The 16,829-nt window shown below is 31.1% G+C and overlaps 4 protein-coding genes across 6 annotated transcripts; 3 read left to right on the forward strand and 1 right to left on the reverse strand.

Moving 5' to 3' along the window:
• The first annotated feature begins 1,998 nt into the window (after positions 1-1,998).
• On the forward strand, positions 1,999-2,569 carry LOC148198184 (uncharacterized). Its single transcript, XM_088092219.1, has one exon. It carries the CDS (start codon positions 2,207-2,209, stop codon positions 2,426-2,428), a length of 222 nt encoding a protein of 73 aa, XP_087948345.1. The 5' UTR covers positions 1,999-2,206; the 3' UTR covers positions 2,429-2,569.
• LOC124834017 (short-chain dehydrogenase/reductase rusD-like) lies at positions 2,307-8,965 on the reverse strand. Of its 3 annotated transcripts, none has more exons than XR_015780007.1 (5): positions 8,540-8,965; positions 7,909-8,068; positions 7,284-7,627; positions 6,348-6,817; positions 2,307-2,592 (listed from the first exon to the last, which is right to left on the reverse strand). XR_015780007.1 is itself a non-coding variant. In XM_047308597.2 (3 exons), exons 1-3 carry the CDS (start codon positions 8,880-8,882, stop codon positions 7,291-7,293), a joined length of 840 nt encoding a protein of 279 aa, XP_047164553.2. In that variant the 5' UTR covers positions 8,883-8,964; the 3' UTR covers positions 7,059-7,290. The 3 variants fall into 3 exon arrangements, 1 of the variants encoding a protein (XP_047164553.2); XR_015780006.1 differs by having other exon boundaries at positions 6,348-6,820; positions 8,540-8,964; XM_047308597.2 differs by lacking the exons at positions 2,307-2,592; positions 6,348-6,817 and having other exon boundaries at positions 7,059-7,627; positions 8,540-8,964.
• On the forward strand, positions 4,232-5,640 carry LOC148198185 (putative chlorophyll(ide) b reductase NYC1, chloroplastic). The gene is made up of 3 exons (XM_088115012.1): positions 4,232-4,954; positions 5,041-5,176; positions 5,459-5,640. Exons 1-3 carry the CDS (start codon positions 4,873-4,875, stop codon positions 5,550-5,552), a joined length of 312 nt encoding a protein of 103 aa, XP_087971138.1. The 5' UTR covers positions 4,232-4,872; the 3' UTR covers positions 5,553-5,640.
• Positions 8,966-14,175: 5,210 nt separating the features above from the next.
• Positions 14,176-15,877, forward strand: LOC148198186 (uncharacterized). Its single transcript, XM_088114868.1, has 2 exons — positions 14,176-14,924; positions 15,022-15,877. The coding sequence occupies exons 1-2, from the start codon at positions 14,522-14,524 to the stop codon at positions 15,594-15,596; spliced, it is 978 nt and encodes a 325-aa protein (XP_087970994.1). The 5' UTR covers positions 14,176-14,521; the 3' UTR covers positions 15,597-15,877.
• Positions 15,878-16,829: the final 952 nt, after the last annotated feature.

A 16,829-nucleotide genomic window follows, 5' to 3' on the forward strand; every position in this document is an offset into this window, starting at 1 on the left:
TTACTGAAGGGCGTTGCTCCCTCCACCCCACACATCTCCTCCTCCACCTCCCCTTTACTATTTTGCCCTTTCCTCCACCTTTCCTTTACTATTTTGCCCCTCAGTAAAATTTTATTTTTAAAATTATTGTTTTTTAATTTTATTCATTTATAACATATTTCACTGATAACCTGATAACCTACGTAGTTCCTTGTATGAGTAAAATATTTTTCTGCAAAGCTTGGTAATCGTGAAAAAAATTATCAAGCAATCTTCCTCTTGTTCTCGGTGCAGTACGTGGTGCAGTGCGTTTGTGGTGTAGTGTCCTTGTCGTGGTTCCTCTCCAGGTACGTAATCATAATCCTTCCAATAATCCTAAACCCTAAACTCTTCCCATACTTCCAATAATCCTTTTAATATCCAAGCCTATAATCCTTGCATGAGCTGCAAAACGTAGTAAAATAAAAACAAAACGTAAAAGGAACACTGCCTCTGGACGGATGACATCCTTCAACGGATGTCAACATCCGTTTAAGGCGAAACGGATGTCGACATCCGTTTTTAGTTTTATACCTTTTTTACCTTCAGAGAGGGTAAAAAGAAGAGCGGAAGTTGGATGAATCAAGCTAGCAAAACTAAAGGTCCTGATTATATTCACCATGCTGTTGCCCAGATGAAGGTTTCTGGTTCACAGCATTACGCTTCACCAAGACAGAATTGCGTGGACTCCAATTCCAATAAGGAGTTTGTTTTGTTTTCTGTAAAGCTAAAGCAGGGAGATGCTCAGGTCACTGACTATGAACCAAAGGACGAGCTTGCTGCCATTGTTGTCAAATCACCCAAGGCTATCGACTTTATCAATTATGCACATCAGAGTAGTCGCCAGAATGACATAATTAATTAAAATAGGAAAAAGTAAATTTAAATTAATTAAAATATTAAAATAAAGAAAGTAAAAAAATTTAACTTTAGGACATAATTGGAATTATATAAAATTGGATTAGGACATAATTGGAATTATATAAAATTGGGGAGGTGGAGGGAGAAGCATGTGGGGGTGGAGGGAGCAACGCCCTTTACTGAATTATTACTTTCTCGGTGTGTATACAAATGGACCCGGGTATCCCGTGTTTAGGATTCCACAGACAATGATCCATTGTGAAAGGAAAATGTTATTTGGACAACAAAAATTTGACACAATTTTGACAACGGCGACGTGGCAGCTGTGTATTGGCTCAGTGAATTGAAAACAAACCAGAAAAAACCCAAAATACCCCTCACCCCGGTTCACTGAGCCAATGCACAGCTGCCACGTCGCCGTTGTCAAAATTGTGTCAAACTTTTGTTGTCAAAATAACATTTTCCATTGTGAAAAACCTCAAAAACAACACAGACACAGGCTTGGGCATGTGCATGTTGGACATCATGCATACTGTCTCTATACTATGTATTTTACACGTGTCCCACGTTTCAATATTTTGTCATTTTCTGATTCGAAACCGACCACACAAATATTTTACGTTAAACTCTTCCTTCTATCATTACAACTTTATTTTACTTTCTTGAAATAAAAATACACCTCAAAAAGTAATTATGCATACTGATCAATTTAAAGAACCAATAACTAGAGCCGTAATAAAACAAATGTTAAATATACTTTTGAAACTATTTTAGTTATATTTTTATTCAATTAATTCAAAAAACATCTTTATAAAATTATCTTTTAATCGCATAAAACATCTTATTAATTTTACACTTTCTATTTTTTCTTGTGGTTGTTTTCTCCCTCCCTGTCCTGGCGATGAATAATTGGTGGGATGAAGGGCCATTATTAGTCCTCTGTATTTCCTCTGAAAGTCTTGGGAATTCTGAAAGGACACATATGATCCAACCCCACTGAGAAACCACTATAAATATAGATATTGCTAATGTTATTTTTTTAATGAATTTTATCAGAATAATAATATATACAGGATAACTTTGAAATGTGATTGAGGCAAATATAATTCTATTAGAATATCTATACATTTTATAAGAAAAAAATTAATAGTGAGAAGGGGAGCAGAAGTAAAGAAAAAGGCGTGAGCCTTATCTGAAAGTGTTGACCGGCCACGCGTAGTGAGTCTCTGACTATAAATAAAATTTGCTTTGAAGATGATTTCACAACAAAAAACAAACCTCAGAATAGGGAGAGAGAGAGTGAGAGAGAAAGAACCAATAACCCACCATGTCTGATATTGCCATGCTGGTAGCGGAGGAATACGAGAGGAGGACCAAACGTTTCAGGAAAGGAGAAGAAGCTTTTCCAGCCACCAAATTTCACACCGTTTCTTTTTCTTCTTCTTCCATGGACAAAATTCAGGTGCAGAAGGAAGAGTTTATGAAACGGTTTTGGGAACCCAAAACCCAAATCGCCATTGCTGCTTCTAACAGTTTCTTCTCTGCTTGAATTCCGATTCCACCATGCCTCTTTCCTTCTCAAGTTGGTCATTTCTGCTTTTTCTAATCTTCCTTTCTTTTTCTTTGAGTTGCTGTGCATAATTGTATATTGTATGGAATTAAAGGGAATTCTTCTTCCCCCTTTCAAATCTCCGCTCATCCTTTTTCTACTTGCTGTTTCGTGTATCCGCAAAATATGAGTAAAAGCAAAAAATAAGACAGGTTTCTTAGGATGAACTTCTTCATAAAATTTTCTACCACTACTTATTGTGAAGGATTTTAATCTCCTTTAGTTTTGTATTGCTTCGTACACACTTCCATAACATTGTACAAATAACACTTTTTTTTTTCTCTTTATCCCAAAGGAATCACATTTTAGTCAACAATAATTTTCAAGATTTGTAGGATATAAAGTTAGCACTATAGAAGGTACAGATAGCTAAAACTTAACTTTAATCTCCTGTTTCTCAGTCGGCCTTCTGTTTTAAAATGTTTTCTTTTTGCACCTCCATACACATAAGTTTTCTATTTTATCTGAATTATTTAATCTAAAGTATATAACAAAACTTTCAAATTATACAATTTAAAAAGGGTAAAATTGAAAATTCGTTACTTATGGTGCATTAAGAAATATATACAGGTGCAGGAAGGAACTCTAAATTTCTTGGGCTAGGTCCACTGGTTTTGTGGATTGACGAGTGTTTCACTTCACAGCTCTAAAAATTTCAATTTTAATCTTAATTAATATTTTTTTAATTTTTTTCTTTCTTAATAATGTGACTCTACATTTTCATAAACTTTTTAAATTTCATTTTTAAATTTAATAATAACCTAATTTAATTTAAAATTTTAATATCATTTAACACACGTTTATATCTTAATAATTATTAAATATAATTTCTACTATTATAATAGTTATATTAAAAAAATAAAACAAAAGTAAAAAAAATAAAAGTAGCAATGATAAATATTAAAAAAATTGTTTAAAAATACTATAAATAAAATTGAAATTTTAAATTAAATTTAAATAATTATTAAATTTTAAATAAAAACAAAATTTTTAAAAATTTGTTTATCGCCGTTAACATATTTTAACAGATTTTTTATATTAAATAAACAAAGCTTCTTACAATTTAGTTCTTTTATTTAAAATTTAATAATTATTAAATTTAATTTAATATTTTAATGTAATTTAATATTTTAATATAATTTAATATTTTAATATAATTTAATATATTCAAATCTATTAAATCAAATTTTATATAATTATTTTTATTTTTTATTATTATTATTTTTATGTTAATTATTTTATTTTTTAATATAATTATTATTGTAACATAAATCATATTTTAATAATTATTAAAATATAAAAATATATTAAATAATATTAGAAATTTAATTAAATTAAATAAAAATGAAATTTTAATTAAAAAACAAAATTTTTAAAAATAGTTTATTGAATATCAAAATTCGATAAATAAATCTTTTTAAAGTTTTGCTTTTTATTTAAAATTTAATAATTTTTTATTTTTAATTTAATAATTAATATAGTGTAATATATTTAAATATATTAAATCAGATTTTATATTATTTTTTTTTTACTTTCATTATTACTATTTTCTTTATTTTTTTTATTTTTATGTTTTTAATATAACTATTTTAATAATAGAAATTATATTTTAATAATTATTAAAATATAAATGTGTATTAAATAATACTAAAATTTTAAATTAAATTAGATTATTATTAAATTTTAAATTTAAAAAAATTATGAAACGAATTTTAAAATCTGTACAGATTTCAAAATCTATTAAATGGGTGCAATTTAATAAAAAAGAGAAAAAATTAAAGGGGTAATAAAAAAGAGAATAAATTGAAGGGACATAAAGTGACTTTATCAAAAAAGAAAAAAAAATAAAAAATATTAATTAAAGTTAAAATTGAAATTTTTAAAAGTGTGCAGAATTAAAGGTTAGAGCTGTAGGGTGAAACAACCGTCACACCCAAATGAAGGGAGTTGCTCCCTCCACCCCCACATGCTTCTCCCTCCACCTCCCCAATTTTATATAATTCCAATTATCTCCTAACCCAATTTTTTATAATTCCAATTATGTCCTAAAGTTAAATTTTTTTACCTTTTTTATTTTAATCCCTCCACCCCCACATGCTCCCACCATCTCTCACTTCTCACTTCCCACTTCCGTAACCTCTTCCTCACTTCCGTAAGGTCTCTCTCACTCTCCAACTTCTCCATTTTTTTCCATTTCTTTCTTCATTTGTTTCTCCATTTCTTCTTTGTTTTTCGTTTTTGTAGAAGATCGCTTGGTGTAGAGCAAGACTGGTGCGGAGGAAACAGGCGTGTGCGGAGGAAACGAGCAGATCTGCGTCCACTCCAGGTTCGTCTTTCACCCCGTGCTTTGTCGAGATTTTACTGTGCAGGAAAGGCTGAAACGGATGTGGGACATTCAAATTGGAAGGTATATTGTGACCATGATGAGCACTGGGGTCATCCTTTCGATCGGATTTCAGATGTCAGGTTGGTCTATATGCAACTTTTCTAGCTGTTAATTTGTTATGCATTGGTTCGAAAAGCATATGTCAATTTTTCTGAGTTTTGTGAAGGTGGAGACAGTCAAATGGATGCATTGATTTGGTACAGTTGGTTAGGAGGAGTGATCATTGGAACAATGATAGGTGCTAACATGGTGCTGGAGGAACATTGTCGTGCTGGTCCGCGTAATGTTGTCATAACAGGGAGGTATGGTTACTTAATCCCTTTCTTCTGTAAGTGATTACCATAATTATTTTCTATTTAATGAACCTGTGATGTCTTTTATATATATATATATATATATATATATATATATATATATATATATATATATATATATATATATATATATATATATATATATATATATATATATATTATCATTCAGGAACATATGACTTTGTGAATTGTTTACTTTGATGATATCTAATGACATGTGGTAATGTTTTTATGACGTTGTTTAATTCATCTTGTTAATGGTTTGCGCAGTACAAGGGGATTGGGGAAAGCCTTAGCTCGAGAGTTTCTTCTTTCTGGAGATCGTGTGATTGTTACCTCTCGAAGGTGGTGTTTCCAACTATGAAAACATTTTACAGAGATTGGAATAATATGTTTTGTGGCTTTTGTCTACATTTTACTCACAGCATGTTGCCTTCGACGGATGTCGACTTCCGTCGACGGATGTGGGATATCCGTTGAAGGCCAATCGGATATCCCACATCCGTTTCGGCTCTGCTGAATTTTTTTTACTTTTTTTAATTGTTTTTAAATTATTATAACTGAAATATATATTTATATATTAGATATATTTATTGTTAAATGTTTTTAAATTTTATTTTGACTTAGATTATTATTTGAATATTTTATAAATTTTTTTATATAATTATCAAATTATTAAAGAATTAAAGATACAAAAATCATCTATAACAAATTCATATTTTAACAAAATTATTACGTTTAAAAACTAACCATATATAACATTTAAAATTATAAATTTAAATATAAGTTACTGTAAATAAAATAAACAAATAAAATAAAAAGGAAACTAACCATATATAACATTTAAAATTATAAATTTAAATATAAGTTACGGTAAATAAAATAAACAAATAAAATAAAAACGAAACGTAAAAGGAAACTGTCTCTGATCCTTCAACGGATGTCAACATCCGTTGAAGGCAAAACGGATGTCGACATCCGTTTCGCCTTCAACGGATGTTGACATCCGTTGAAGGATGTCATCCGTCCACAGTTCCTTTTACGTTTCGGTTTTATTTTACTGCTCATGCAAAGATTATATGCTTGATATTAAAAAGATTATTGGAAGTATGGGAAAGGTTTAGGGTTTGGGATTATAGGAAGGATTATGACTACGTACCTGGAGAGGAACCACAATAAGGACACTACACCATAAACGCACTGCACCACGTACTGCACCGAGAACAAGAGGAAGATTGCTTGATAATTCTTTTCACGATCACCAAACTTTGCAGAAAAATATTTTACTCATACAAGGAACTACGTAGGTTATCAGTGAAATATGTTATAAATGAATAAAATTAAAAAACAATAATTTTTAAAATAAAATGTTACTGAGGGGCAAAATAGTAAAAGAAAGGTAGAGGAAGGGGCAAAAAAGTCAAGGGGAGGTGGAGGGAGAAGCATGTGGGGGTGGAGGGAGCAACTCCCATGTCTGAAATATATTTGTGCTTATAATTTCTGAGGGGGACAGAGGGTTGTTTTTCAAGTCCAAATGAGGAATCAAACTAAGATTTTTCTTTCTTCACCCCTTTTTTCTTCCTGCACCCCGATAGGTCAGGGAGAATAGAGGAAGGGAGATAAGGCCTGCTGCTGCACAGGAAAAAAAGGGAAGGGAGGAGAATAATTAGGTTTAGGTATATAATTTTAATAAGGGATAAAATTGAGTAATTAAGTTTTATGGGATACAAGAAGAAAAAAGGGAGTGCAGGAAGAAATTCCCAAACCAAGACATTTTGATGGACTCAATCCTATCGTATGAGCCATTTAATTTAAATCTATGAGATGATCAAACCACCCAGAAAAAAAAAATCTAAGATCAACTAACAAATGCAAAAAATAATAGTTGATTCGTGTTCAAAGAATGGGAAAGTCTCAGAGAATCGCAATACATTATATCATCCCTTCGATTATTACATTAAAAAACTTGGCTCACTAGATCATAAAACGGGATTAAGTACAAGCCCTAACAAGCCAGCCTCTTCTGTTGCTAAAAATGGAAAGTATATGCTATGTGCATCAACATACACATGAAAAACATAGATGCACCACCAACCTGTATCTCAGCATTTCATTGCTTTCTTCAAAATAAAATCTCTAACAGAGATTGGTAAATGATACATGATAGCCATGACAGTAGAGTAATGTCCATAGGTAAACCATGCCGGCGGTTTCTCCTTAAGAATAGCAGCTACAGTGTTTCTAGCAAACTCATCTGTGGGAGTTGATTTCGACTTCTGAGAAAAGTAAGCTCTGTCTCGGATTGCTGCTTCAAAAGGCTTGAACAATTTCCATTCAGGCATGCGGTTGTAGCTGGCTATGGCAGAATCTCCAATATTTGATTTGATAGCTCCGGGTAGAACATTCACAACATCAATTCCAAAATGTCCAAGTTCCAATCTGTATCCAACATGCCCATGTTCAAGATTAGAACAATTACATATTCTACGAAATGTAAATAATTGGGACAGGTCAAACCACCATCCCGAATGATGTACTGCTGCATATATAGTGTATTGCTGCATTCCAGTTTCAATCAAGTCACCACATTGATTTGGACCAACCCATATTTTTCATACAACAAGCTGTATTTATGTTGCTAAATACTTTTGTTTCTGATTGATTTGATGCAGACATGAAAACAAGTTTAGGGTAAGGGAAATTTGAAAAAAGAAGAATACCTTAATGTATCTGTCAAAGCATGAAGAGCAGCTTTAGAAGCTGTATAAGTGCCTGACCAAGGTCCAGAAGCCAAGGCAGCAACACTGCCAATATTCACAATCTTCCCCTTTTTCCTAGTTGCCATATGAGGAACAACCGCCTGAACCATTCTCAATGAACCTGCGTATGCCCAATGAAACGCACCATCTACTTAAGCATTCAATTCACCTTCTTGGATACCAATTAAAACTATATTTGGAACTGGGAAATTTCAATGCAGACTCTCAAATTCAAAGACACAAAATGTTACTTAAAGATTAAAAAGTACTTCTAAATTGCTTGAACAGCTACCCAAGCATGCACTAAATCTGTTTGTGCAAAAACTGAAGCCACGATTGCCAAATTGAGTGAAAACAGTATTCAAATAGAAACGCACAGGTGCCCAAAAGTTCATGATTGGTTCGTTTTATATACTGAAATTAGAAACTGTACATTGAAATTAACCCTATTCATGATTCTCTGTTCTCTGTCAATTATCGACCAAATAGATCTCAGATATCACACATTCAATTACACTGAAGTCCCAAATAGAAGGGATTATGCAAACAAGGAGAAATAATTAGATGAAAAGGGCATGATGACCGTAATTACCGAATACATTGGTGTCGAAAGAGTTTTGGACGGCAGAGAGAGGAACCTCGGCAAGTGGAGCCACGCACTGAATACCTGCGTTGTTAACGAGCACGTCGATGCAACCGTACTTTTCGACAACTGCGTCAACCACTCTGCGCACGCTCTCATCGGACTGAACATCCAACTCTTCCAACAAAAATCTGTGGTCGTCTTCCAGCTCCGCCATGCTCGACCGCGACCTACTCGTCGCCACCACCCTGCACTTCTTCTCCGCGAACGCGCACGCAAGCGCGTGGCCTATCCCTCCCGTGGAACATCCTGTGATGATAACTACTGGTTTTGGAGTACGATCATCTTCCATTTCTTCCCAAGCCAAGGTGGGAGTATATTATTAATCTGAAGCAACTCCAACCAATTTTTCTGTCATTCATTTATTATCTCTAGTACACTTCTAATTCGTATTTAAAAACAAGTATTATCAACATTTTTTTTTATATTTTTTATTTTATTATATAATATTTTCTTATTTGAGTAAACAATATTTTAATTTATTACATGTTAATTTACTTAGAAGCCTATAAATAAACAAATGTGTAATTTTCATGAGGCATTGAAATAATCGATTCATTCCTTCAATCCTCCAAGAGACACGAAATAATTTTAGGAATGAATGAAATCATGATCACAGGGATTTGGTGTATTACGATCCATTCCTTCAATCTCACAATTAAATATTTTAAATAATAAATTCTAATAAAGTCACTCTTTCGGAGTGGTGAGCACATGTACCTCTTTATCTATTTATTTATTTTAATAGAACAATATCTATTTATTTATTTTAATTAATAGAACAGTAGCGTTGCTCTGTATGAGAGTGGTAGGCTTCTTATAATGCTGAAAAACATAGATTTCTTATAGAATGATTGCAAGCAACTTTTATGTAAAAACTATGTAGAAAGAATATTTCAATATCAATAATAACAAAGTTTTGCATAAGATAAGAATGTCTAAAAAATTCAACGAATTAAGTTTATTATTGAATAAAACTGTGATGAACTAATAAGTATTTTTCTTTTTTTCCAAAATTTATTACAGAAAAAATATAGTAGCAAATTATTAACCGTTTAGTAATAATTAAGAAGTAATTTGCGAGACTCATTTATTAGACTCTAAATATTCAAAATTGCCAATTAAAAATACAATTGTTTACATAAGTTAACGAGAAGTTAACCGGATAATTCAACTTCATTCACCATATAACTTCAACGCATGCGGTGTTTTATTTATTTTTTTTTTATAAACGGATAAGAATATTTTTAATATATAATTTTGAATAAATTTATTTATTTTAAAAAGCGTTTCTAGACTTTTGCATACGTTAAAAAAGTGATTCAAGGTTGCAGGGTCGAACTCCCATTTAAAATAATTTTCTTATCACTTGTTCCAATGCTATATATTATCTCATTTGTATTTTTTAAATATACTTCAATACTAAAGTCAATTAGAGTTAGATCAATTAATTAAATAATTAATGTGTAATAAATATGTCATAAATTTTTAACAACCATACCATTTACATGTATTTATATTTTTTTCTATAGACTTTTGATTAGAATCCGTCGAATCATAACTTAATTTCATTTAAATATGAGTATTAACCTGTTTAGATTAACCTGATTAAGTGACTTTGATTGTAACCTATTTTCTTTCATGTCTGAACAATTGGTTGTGACATCTTGACGAGTATGTACCACACAACACATATAGTACAAATATGTTAGCATATTATTTATATTGTTTTGTTCAATAATGTTAATGCAAAAGTGTCTATAAACAATTTGGAAGGTTAAATAATTACCGTCAAAATATTTGTAAAGATTCTCAACTTATGAGGCCAGAAACAAATAATGAAGCATATATACTTAATATTTTGATTGATTTCCAATTTTTTTATTAATAACCTTTTCTAAAATATTATTTAGTCAATTTTTATTTTATTGGAGGACTCACCTAACAGTTAAGTAATTATGAAAAATATTTAATTACTAAAATTATAATATCTAAACCATATGGGTAACAAAAAATAAAATTTTCTATTTCATAAGGTCAAAGATTTGTCGAGAAAATAGGTTAAAATATTAAGGAAAAGACTACTAAAGTGAACCACAATTAAGCGATATATTAAAACATACCTTATATTATTGTTCTAAGAAAATATTCACTTTTGCATGATAAACCTTGGATACGACAAACATAATAATTATATTTTAATCCATATTGGTTATTGATCCTCTACGTAAAAAATAATAATTCAAAAGAAGAAAGCTTGACGAAGAAAGTTCGACAAAGAAAAGAGAAAAAATTGTAATTAAATAAACTAAGAAGTTAATTGTCTTTCCAAGAATGGGAGATTCAAAATCTTGATTGACAAATGTAACTAAGGTTAAAACAACCAAATGAGTAACATAGAAGATTTAAAGTCAACCATTTCTCTTTTTACACATAAATTCATCATCATTATATATGCATCTTTATAAAAAAATTTTTATAACTTGTTAAAGTAGGTAAGCTTCTTTAAACTAATAGAGTTTTTTATGATAACAAAAACATTCACTCTGTTAGACGAAAAAGTCTTTGATTAGAAGAAAAACAACGTTAAACGAGTAGTAAAGAATGTTTAATTGACATAATTAGTTGAAGTGATTGATGAACATGTTTTGTACATCAAAATGCATAACTTGACCATGTGTTTTCATATGTTTAATGGTTGATATTCTAGCTTTAAAACTATTAATGTAAGTGCCAAATCTGGCATATGTAATAGGTCAAGTCTTAACATTAAACATTAGGTATAAGAATTAAATGACTTAAGTTATTGGATGACCTAAGGTGTTAGGTCACTCAAAGAGTGAGCTTCAATGCATTAATTTTGTATTTAACGAGTCAGGAACACGTTGTGATATTTGGCTAAGTGCTTTCATTTTCTTCATTAAGATGACTTCATAATAAAGGATTATATATTTATGGATGATTTAGATGATCATATATTTATCATCAAAATATCACTAAAAATTCTTAACTTTAGATAGAATAAACAATTTATTTAATCATTTTTTTGTAAAATATGATTTATGAAATATAATTTTTACAATATTTTTGTCAATTTAAAACTGTGTCTAACTTGATCTTACATAAACCTCTTAATAATGTATTTGTTTTTAGTTTGTGTAATTATTTTGATTAGATGTTAATTTTTCAAAATTTATAAATATATAATTTAACTCTTCTTCCATACACACTTACGTGTGTGTGTGTGTATATATATATATATATTGTTCTTGTGAAACAGAAAGTATCCTATGCAAAGTCTCCTTTCACTTAGTAAAGTCTTTATTATCTAGTACTCGTCTTGCAAGCTTCCTTTGTCCTCTACCGAATGAGGTGTCTGTAGAAGATTTTTCGACACTCAAGTTAGTACTTGATAAGAAATTCTTGTCAAATTTAGATTAATGAAATAAATGAAGTAAAAACACAATTAAAATAATATTTATAGTCATACTTCGCTAACCATGGGCTCCATCTGAATATGCCATAATCATGACCATTGATGTAGAGGCCCCATGGCCAACTAACCTATGAATAACTACACCTGTTTTTTACTAAGTTATCCAATGCGAGTCAAAAGGATGTATCTGTAGGTAGTATCCTGACTCATTGAGTAGCTTTATTATCACAAAATAGATGCATGCTTTGGTATGGGAAACATAATACTCAGTACCCAGTACTCGATACCCGCTAATGATCATTGAACTTACTCAATTAGTAGTACACTCCTCGATACCTGATTAGGTGAGCGATCATTTATAAAGTACCCGATGATCATCCTACGAGTTATACATGCTATAGGTTAGATATTTGGTAAACAATATCATGTCATTGCTTTAGGTAACTCAGGTAAAGACTATAATTAACAGGACGGGATATATATATATATATATATATATATATATATATATATATATATATATATATGATTAAATTTAAAATAATTTATAAGAATTAGTATTTTTTTATGTAAAGTGTATATCAATTATCATCTTATGCAATATACAAAAGCTACTCTTTATTAAATATTTTCTTCATATATATTTACGATGAGCTTTTGTTATTTGAAATTTAGTAGAAGCTGTTACTATTCTTTAATTAAGAATATGAATATTTTTCAAAAGTTATTTGTTTGGTGTCATTGTAGTTAGTGTTGTCAAAACGGGTCATTCGACCCGGTCTATCACAAGTTGACGACTTAAATTAGTCAACAAAACCCGACTAATTTATCAGCGAGCCAAAAAAATTTGAACTCAGTCCGACCCAGTATGGGTTGGTGGGTTAAATAGGTTTGTTCACTGGCTCATTCAATTACAAATTTTTTTAATAAAAATATTACAATTTTTTTGTAATTCAAATTTAAATAATTTCACTCTAAAATTATGTTAAACTCCAAAAGACAATTCAAAATAAAAAAATTAACATAAAACTCAAATATAATCCAAAAGCAAACCCGAAAAGTAAATAAATAAGTTTATAATATTGATAATTTTTGTGTCACTTATCCATTTTTAAGATTATATTTTACTCTCTTGAGATATGTTTTTTTTATTCTCATTTACAATAGAATAAAAAAAAATGTTAACTAATACTATTGAAACACAAAAGAATAAATAATTAAATTAAACTAGGTGGGTTGGTGAGCCAACCCAGCTCACCACGAGTTCAACCCGGATGAACTGAGTTCTACTTGAACCAGGTTGAAAATTGACCCGTATAAAAAATTTTCATTTTTCTCATACCTAACCTATGGTGGACCAAATTAGTCCACATATTCTAGTCCATTTTGACAACACTAATAGCAATATTTGAAAAAAAAAACTATGGACACTGAATAACATTACACGAAATTACAAGTCTTTACTATTATTTATTTAATACACAAATTATGCCAACCAAAATATATATCAGAGTCTGCTAGGAAAAGGTTTAAATTAAACTTTGGAGTTTATACATGGATGAAAGAAAGAAAAAAACGGGATTTTTTTTATAAAATATGATAAGTAATTAATATGATGCAAATCAAGAAAAAGATAAAAGAGAAACATATATAGCATTTAATTAAATTAATTCTATTAATAATAATATTAATATTAACATATTTTAAACGTCTCACTTTTGTTAAATAATAAAAACTTAATTAAAATCATTTAAAAGAATCTCCTGCAGAAATAAATGTTTTTACACATTTTTATTAATTATAAAAGAAAAGTTTTAATTACTTAATTAATAATGCATTAATTGATACATTTGAAATAAGAAAGTCCTGCACTGTAAAATTTACACAAATGGTAATCAACAAATATTTTTTAATTAAATTGTTCTTCGGATTTCTTCACACAATTATTAATATTATTTGAAATTGTATAGATAATTAATTAATACATTGATAAAATTATCTTTTCCCGTGTGAACCGTCCGAGTCAGACTGAGTCATGCACCTCGGTACTCCTTTAACCCTCCATAAATTCACTCTTCCACACCCTTCAAAATTACAACTTCTTCTCTTCTTTGGTGTGGTACTCTCTTCTTTTTCACTCTTTCCCTATTTTCTCTCCCCTTCGCACTTCTTTCACTCCACATTTCAGTGTGTATATTTCTCTCAATTTCTGTCTCATGGATATACATACATGAGTAGTTAACATGAATTTAGCATGCTGTTTTATGTGAGAGTAGTTATTGATACATTTATGTTGCTACTCAGTAAACATTGCATCAAGATTACGCTATAAAGAAACAATCTATGTTAACCTAATCAACTGTATTTTTTATTTGTTTTTGATTATGCAATATTTTTCATAAACTGTAGTTTAATGGATATATATATTTTGATGTATTGAAGGAACGTGCAATTGATTGAAGTGATATAGCAGAATCGTGAATAATTGTGTAAGGATGCAATTCGGGTTAATGGGGCCAGAAGTTCCTGATGAGAACTTAATCTCTCGTGGATGCATCACTGTGCAATTTAGCTTCTACATGAGTGAACTGAGTGTAATGGAGTATGAAAACGAGAGGAGAGTGAGAAGAATGAGCGCAGGGGCATTTACCCTGAAAACAATGAGGCAGATCAACTATCCCATTCTTGCTCATATTTGCTGTGTTGATAAGTTCAAGTGGCCTGTCACAAGGGACAGTGTGATCCTCCGAGTCACCACTGGAACTTATATCATTGCCCTCCCTGGCCTCTTATACGGCCTTCAGTTCCCCGGCATCTGTGATCGTGAACGCCTCAGAATCCTTTCATACCACTTTAGGGAAAATGCTCACTACCGGGACATTAGAAGAATGAAGCTAGGTAGCCACATCTCTTTGCGTTTCTTTTCATGTTTGTTCCAAAGATCCCTACAATGTATTAATTTGTCTCAACTTCATACATTGCTTGTTCCATGCAGGTGGATTTTCCACAGAGTACAACACCCCGGGAATGCTGGCAACGTTGCGGCCTCTTGTTGAACCCATAGCACATGAAGCTCTTCAGGAGCTAGGGAACATCCCAGGGATTTCGCGTTTCTGCAAGCAAGAGCACAACCCGAGCGTCCTAAGGGCGTGTCGCATGTCGGTCATCACGAAGAATATAATGGAAAGCATGCGCGTGAAGAATATGATAAAGAGCCTTGTGGACATCAAAGCGCGAAACACTTCCGAAGAGGATCAATCAAGCAGAGCCTATGCAGTGGCGAGTACCTACACTCGCGTTGTTGATGCTGCCGAGTACGCTTGGCTGGTTTCCTGTGGGCTTGGTGTGGAGGTGGAGAAAGTTGAGTCACCTCTTCGCTTTGGTTCGCTTGATAGTGGCTTGAAGGTTTGGAATCTGAGTGAGATAGGGCTTTTAAGTTTTATGTTTAGCTTTGAAGCAGATGTTAAAGACGAAATGGAATATGTGATTGCCCAAGAAAAGTGGTGGAATGACATAGAGAGAAGGATTGAAGCTGGACCTTGTGCTAGAGTCCAGGACGAGGAAAACTAGGTTGAGTCTTGGAGTGGCATCAGATTATGTATGAGCTAGGGTTGGATCCTTCTATTCATCTCAGCATCATGGAGTTATTTCTCTCTTATGAGAGAGGGACAAAATAAAACAAATTTCCTTTCTAGTTTTTTAAGATCTAGGATCATGTTGTGTCTTTATTTTTATTTGTTGTATTTTACTTTTACAGTTGTATGTTAGGAGTATGTCGAGTTATTGAATAAATGTAATAGATTAATCTCCTGGCTAGTTATATTCATCTTTTGCCATAGTTTTCTTAATCATCTTGAAATATTCTTCTGAGGCCTTCAATTGATTTGTTTACCATCTTGTTGAAGATCAGAGGTTCTTCATACGAGGTTCAAGCTCCCATTCACCATCGCCGCTCACCAAAACTGATAACAATATACGAACACCATACCCACTCTCAGCTAATAAGCCTCAGAGGAAAATAATTCTTAAAATTAAAATATTATCGGCCCACGAATTACACTGCTTATTTGTAATCATATTTTCTTATTTTAAATATTAATTATAGAATGTACCCTCGCCAAAAAATAGATTTCTGATTTGAATTTTCTTTGTTGAAGGGATCACAAACGAAGTGGTGAGCAATTCGAGATTTGCTACTTTAACCTTAAACATGCTGCGACCAAAGTCGGCAATAACATGATGAAGAGGCTGCTAAATTTCCATTGGATGAATATAAATTTTATTTAATGGAATTAAAATAGTTAGTAGTGTTGCATATGTCTATAATAATACATTACATTATAACCCGATGTGCTAAATCTTCATAATAAACAAATACTGCAAACAATATATGCTTGATTAGATAAAAATATTGTGAAATATTTAATAAGCTTGAGTACGTCAATAATTTCATCAATTAAGTCTTTTAACTCTATAAAATCTTATATACGAATTAAACGATATCTAGTATTTTATGCTGAATCATATCCTTAAGTATTATTGATCTTTTAGTTCCATTTAATGAATTCATCATAATCTCCTTCTACCACTAGTAATATCACCATCATCCATTTGATCTTATCTCTTAATTGGGATTTTACATAGATCATGATTATAACTTAAATACATACGAGATTTTAATATTTTTAATTACCTCATATTTTTATAAATTATATGTTTTCTAATCATGCATTATCTTGTATATGCACTATCCCTTTAATGTACATGTAGGTCTCATAATTGTTTGTGTTAGATATACGATGG

This window comes from Vigna umbellata, chromosome 5, assembly GCF_029865625.1.
Source record: "Vigna umbellata cultivar VRB3 chromosome 5, Vumbellata_1.0, whole genome shotgun sequence".
NCBI classification, from domain to species: domain Eukaryota; kingdom Viridiplantae; phylum Streptophyta; class Magnoliopsida; order Fabales; family Fabaceae; genus Vigna; species Vigna umbellata.

Excerpts from the sequence above, each read along its gene's own strand:
- LOC148198185 (XM_088115012.1), top strand. The coding sequence starts at position 4,873 with ATGTGGGACATTCAAATTGGAAGGTATATTGTGACCATGATGAGCACT. Across the intron at positions 4,955-5,040 it reads GATCGGATTTCAGATGTCAG|GTGGAGACAGTCAAATGGAT; the intron begins GTTGGTCTATAT and ends AGTTTTGTGAAG. Across the intron at positions 5,177-5,458 it reads AATGTTGTCATAACAGGGAG|TACAAGGGGATTGGGGAAAG; the intron begins GTATGGTTACTT and ends TGGTTTGCGCAG.
- LOC148198186 (XM_088114868.1), top strand. The coding sequence starts at position 14,522 with ATGCAATTCGGGTTAATGGGGCCAGAAGTTCCTGATGAGAACTTAATC. Across the intron at positions 14,925-15,021 it reads CATTAGAAGAATGAAGCTAG|GTGGATTTTCCACAGAGTAC; the intron begins GTAGCCACATCT and ends TGTTCCATGCAG.
- LOC148198184 (XM_088092219.1), top strand. The coding sequence starts at position 2,207 with ATGTCTGATATTGCCATGCTGGTAGCGGAGGAATACGAGAGGAGGACC.
- LOC124834017 (XM_047308597.2), bottom strand. The coding sequence starts at position 8,882 with ATGGAAGATGATCGTACTCCAAAACCAGTAGTTATCATCACAGGATGT. Across the intron at positions 8,069-8,539 it reads TTTCGACACCAATGTATTCG|GTTCATTGAGAATGGTTCAG; the intron begins GTAATTACGGTC and ends GGGCATACGCAG. Across the intron at positions 7,628-7,908 it reads GCTTTGACAGATACATTAAG|ATTGGAACTTGGACATTTTG; the intron begins GTATTCTTCTTT and ends TGTTGGATACAG.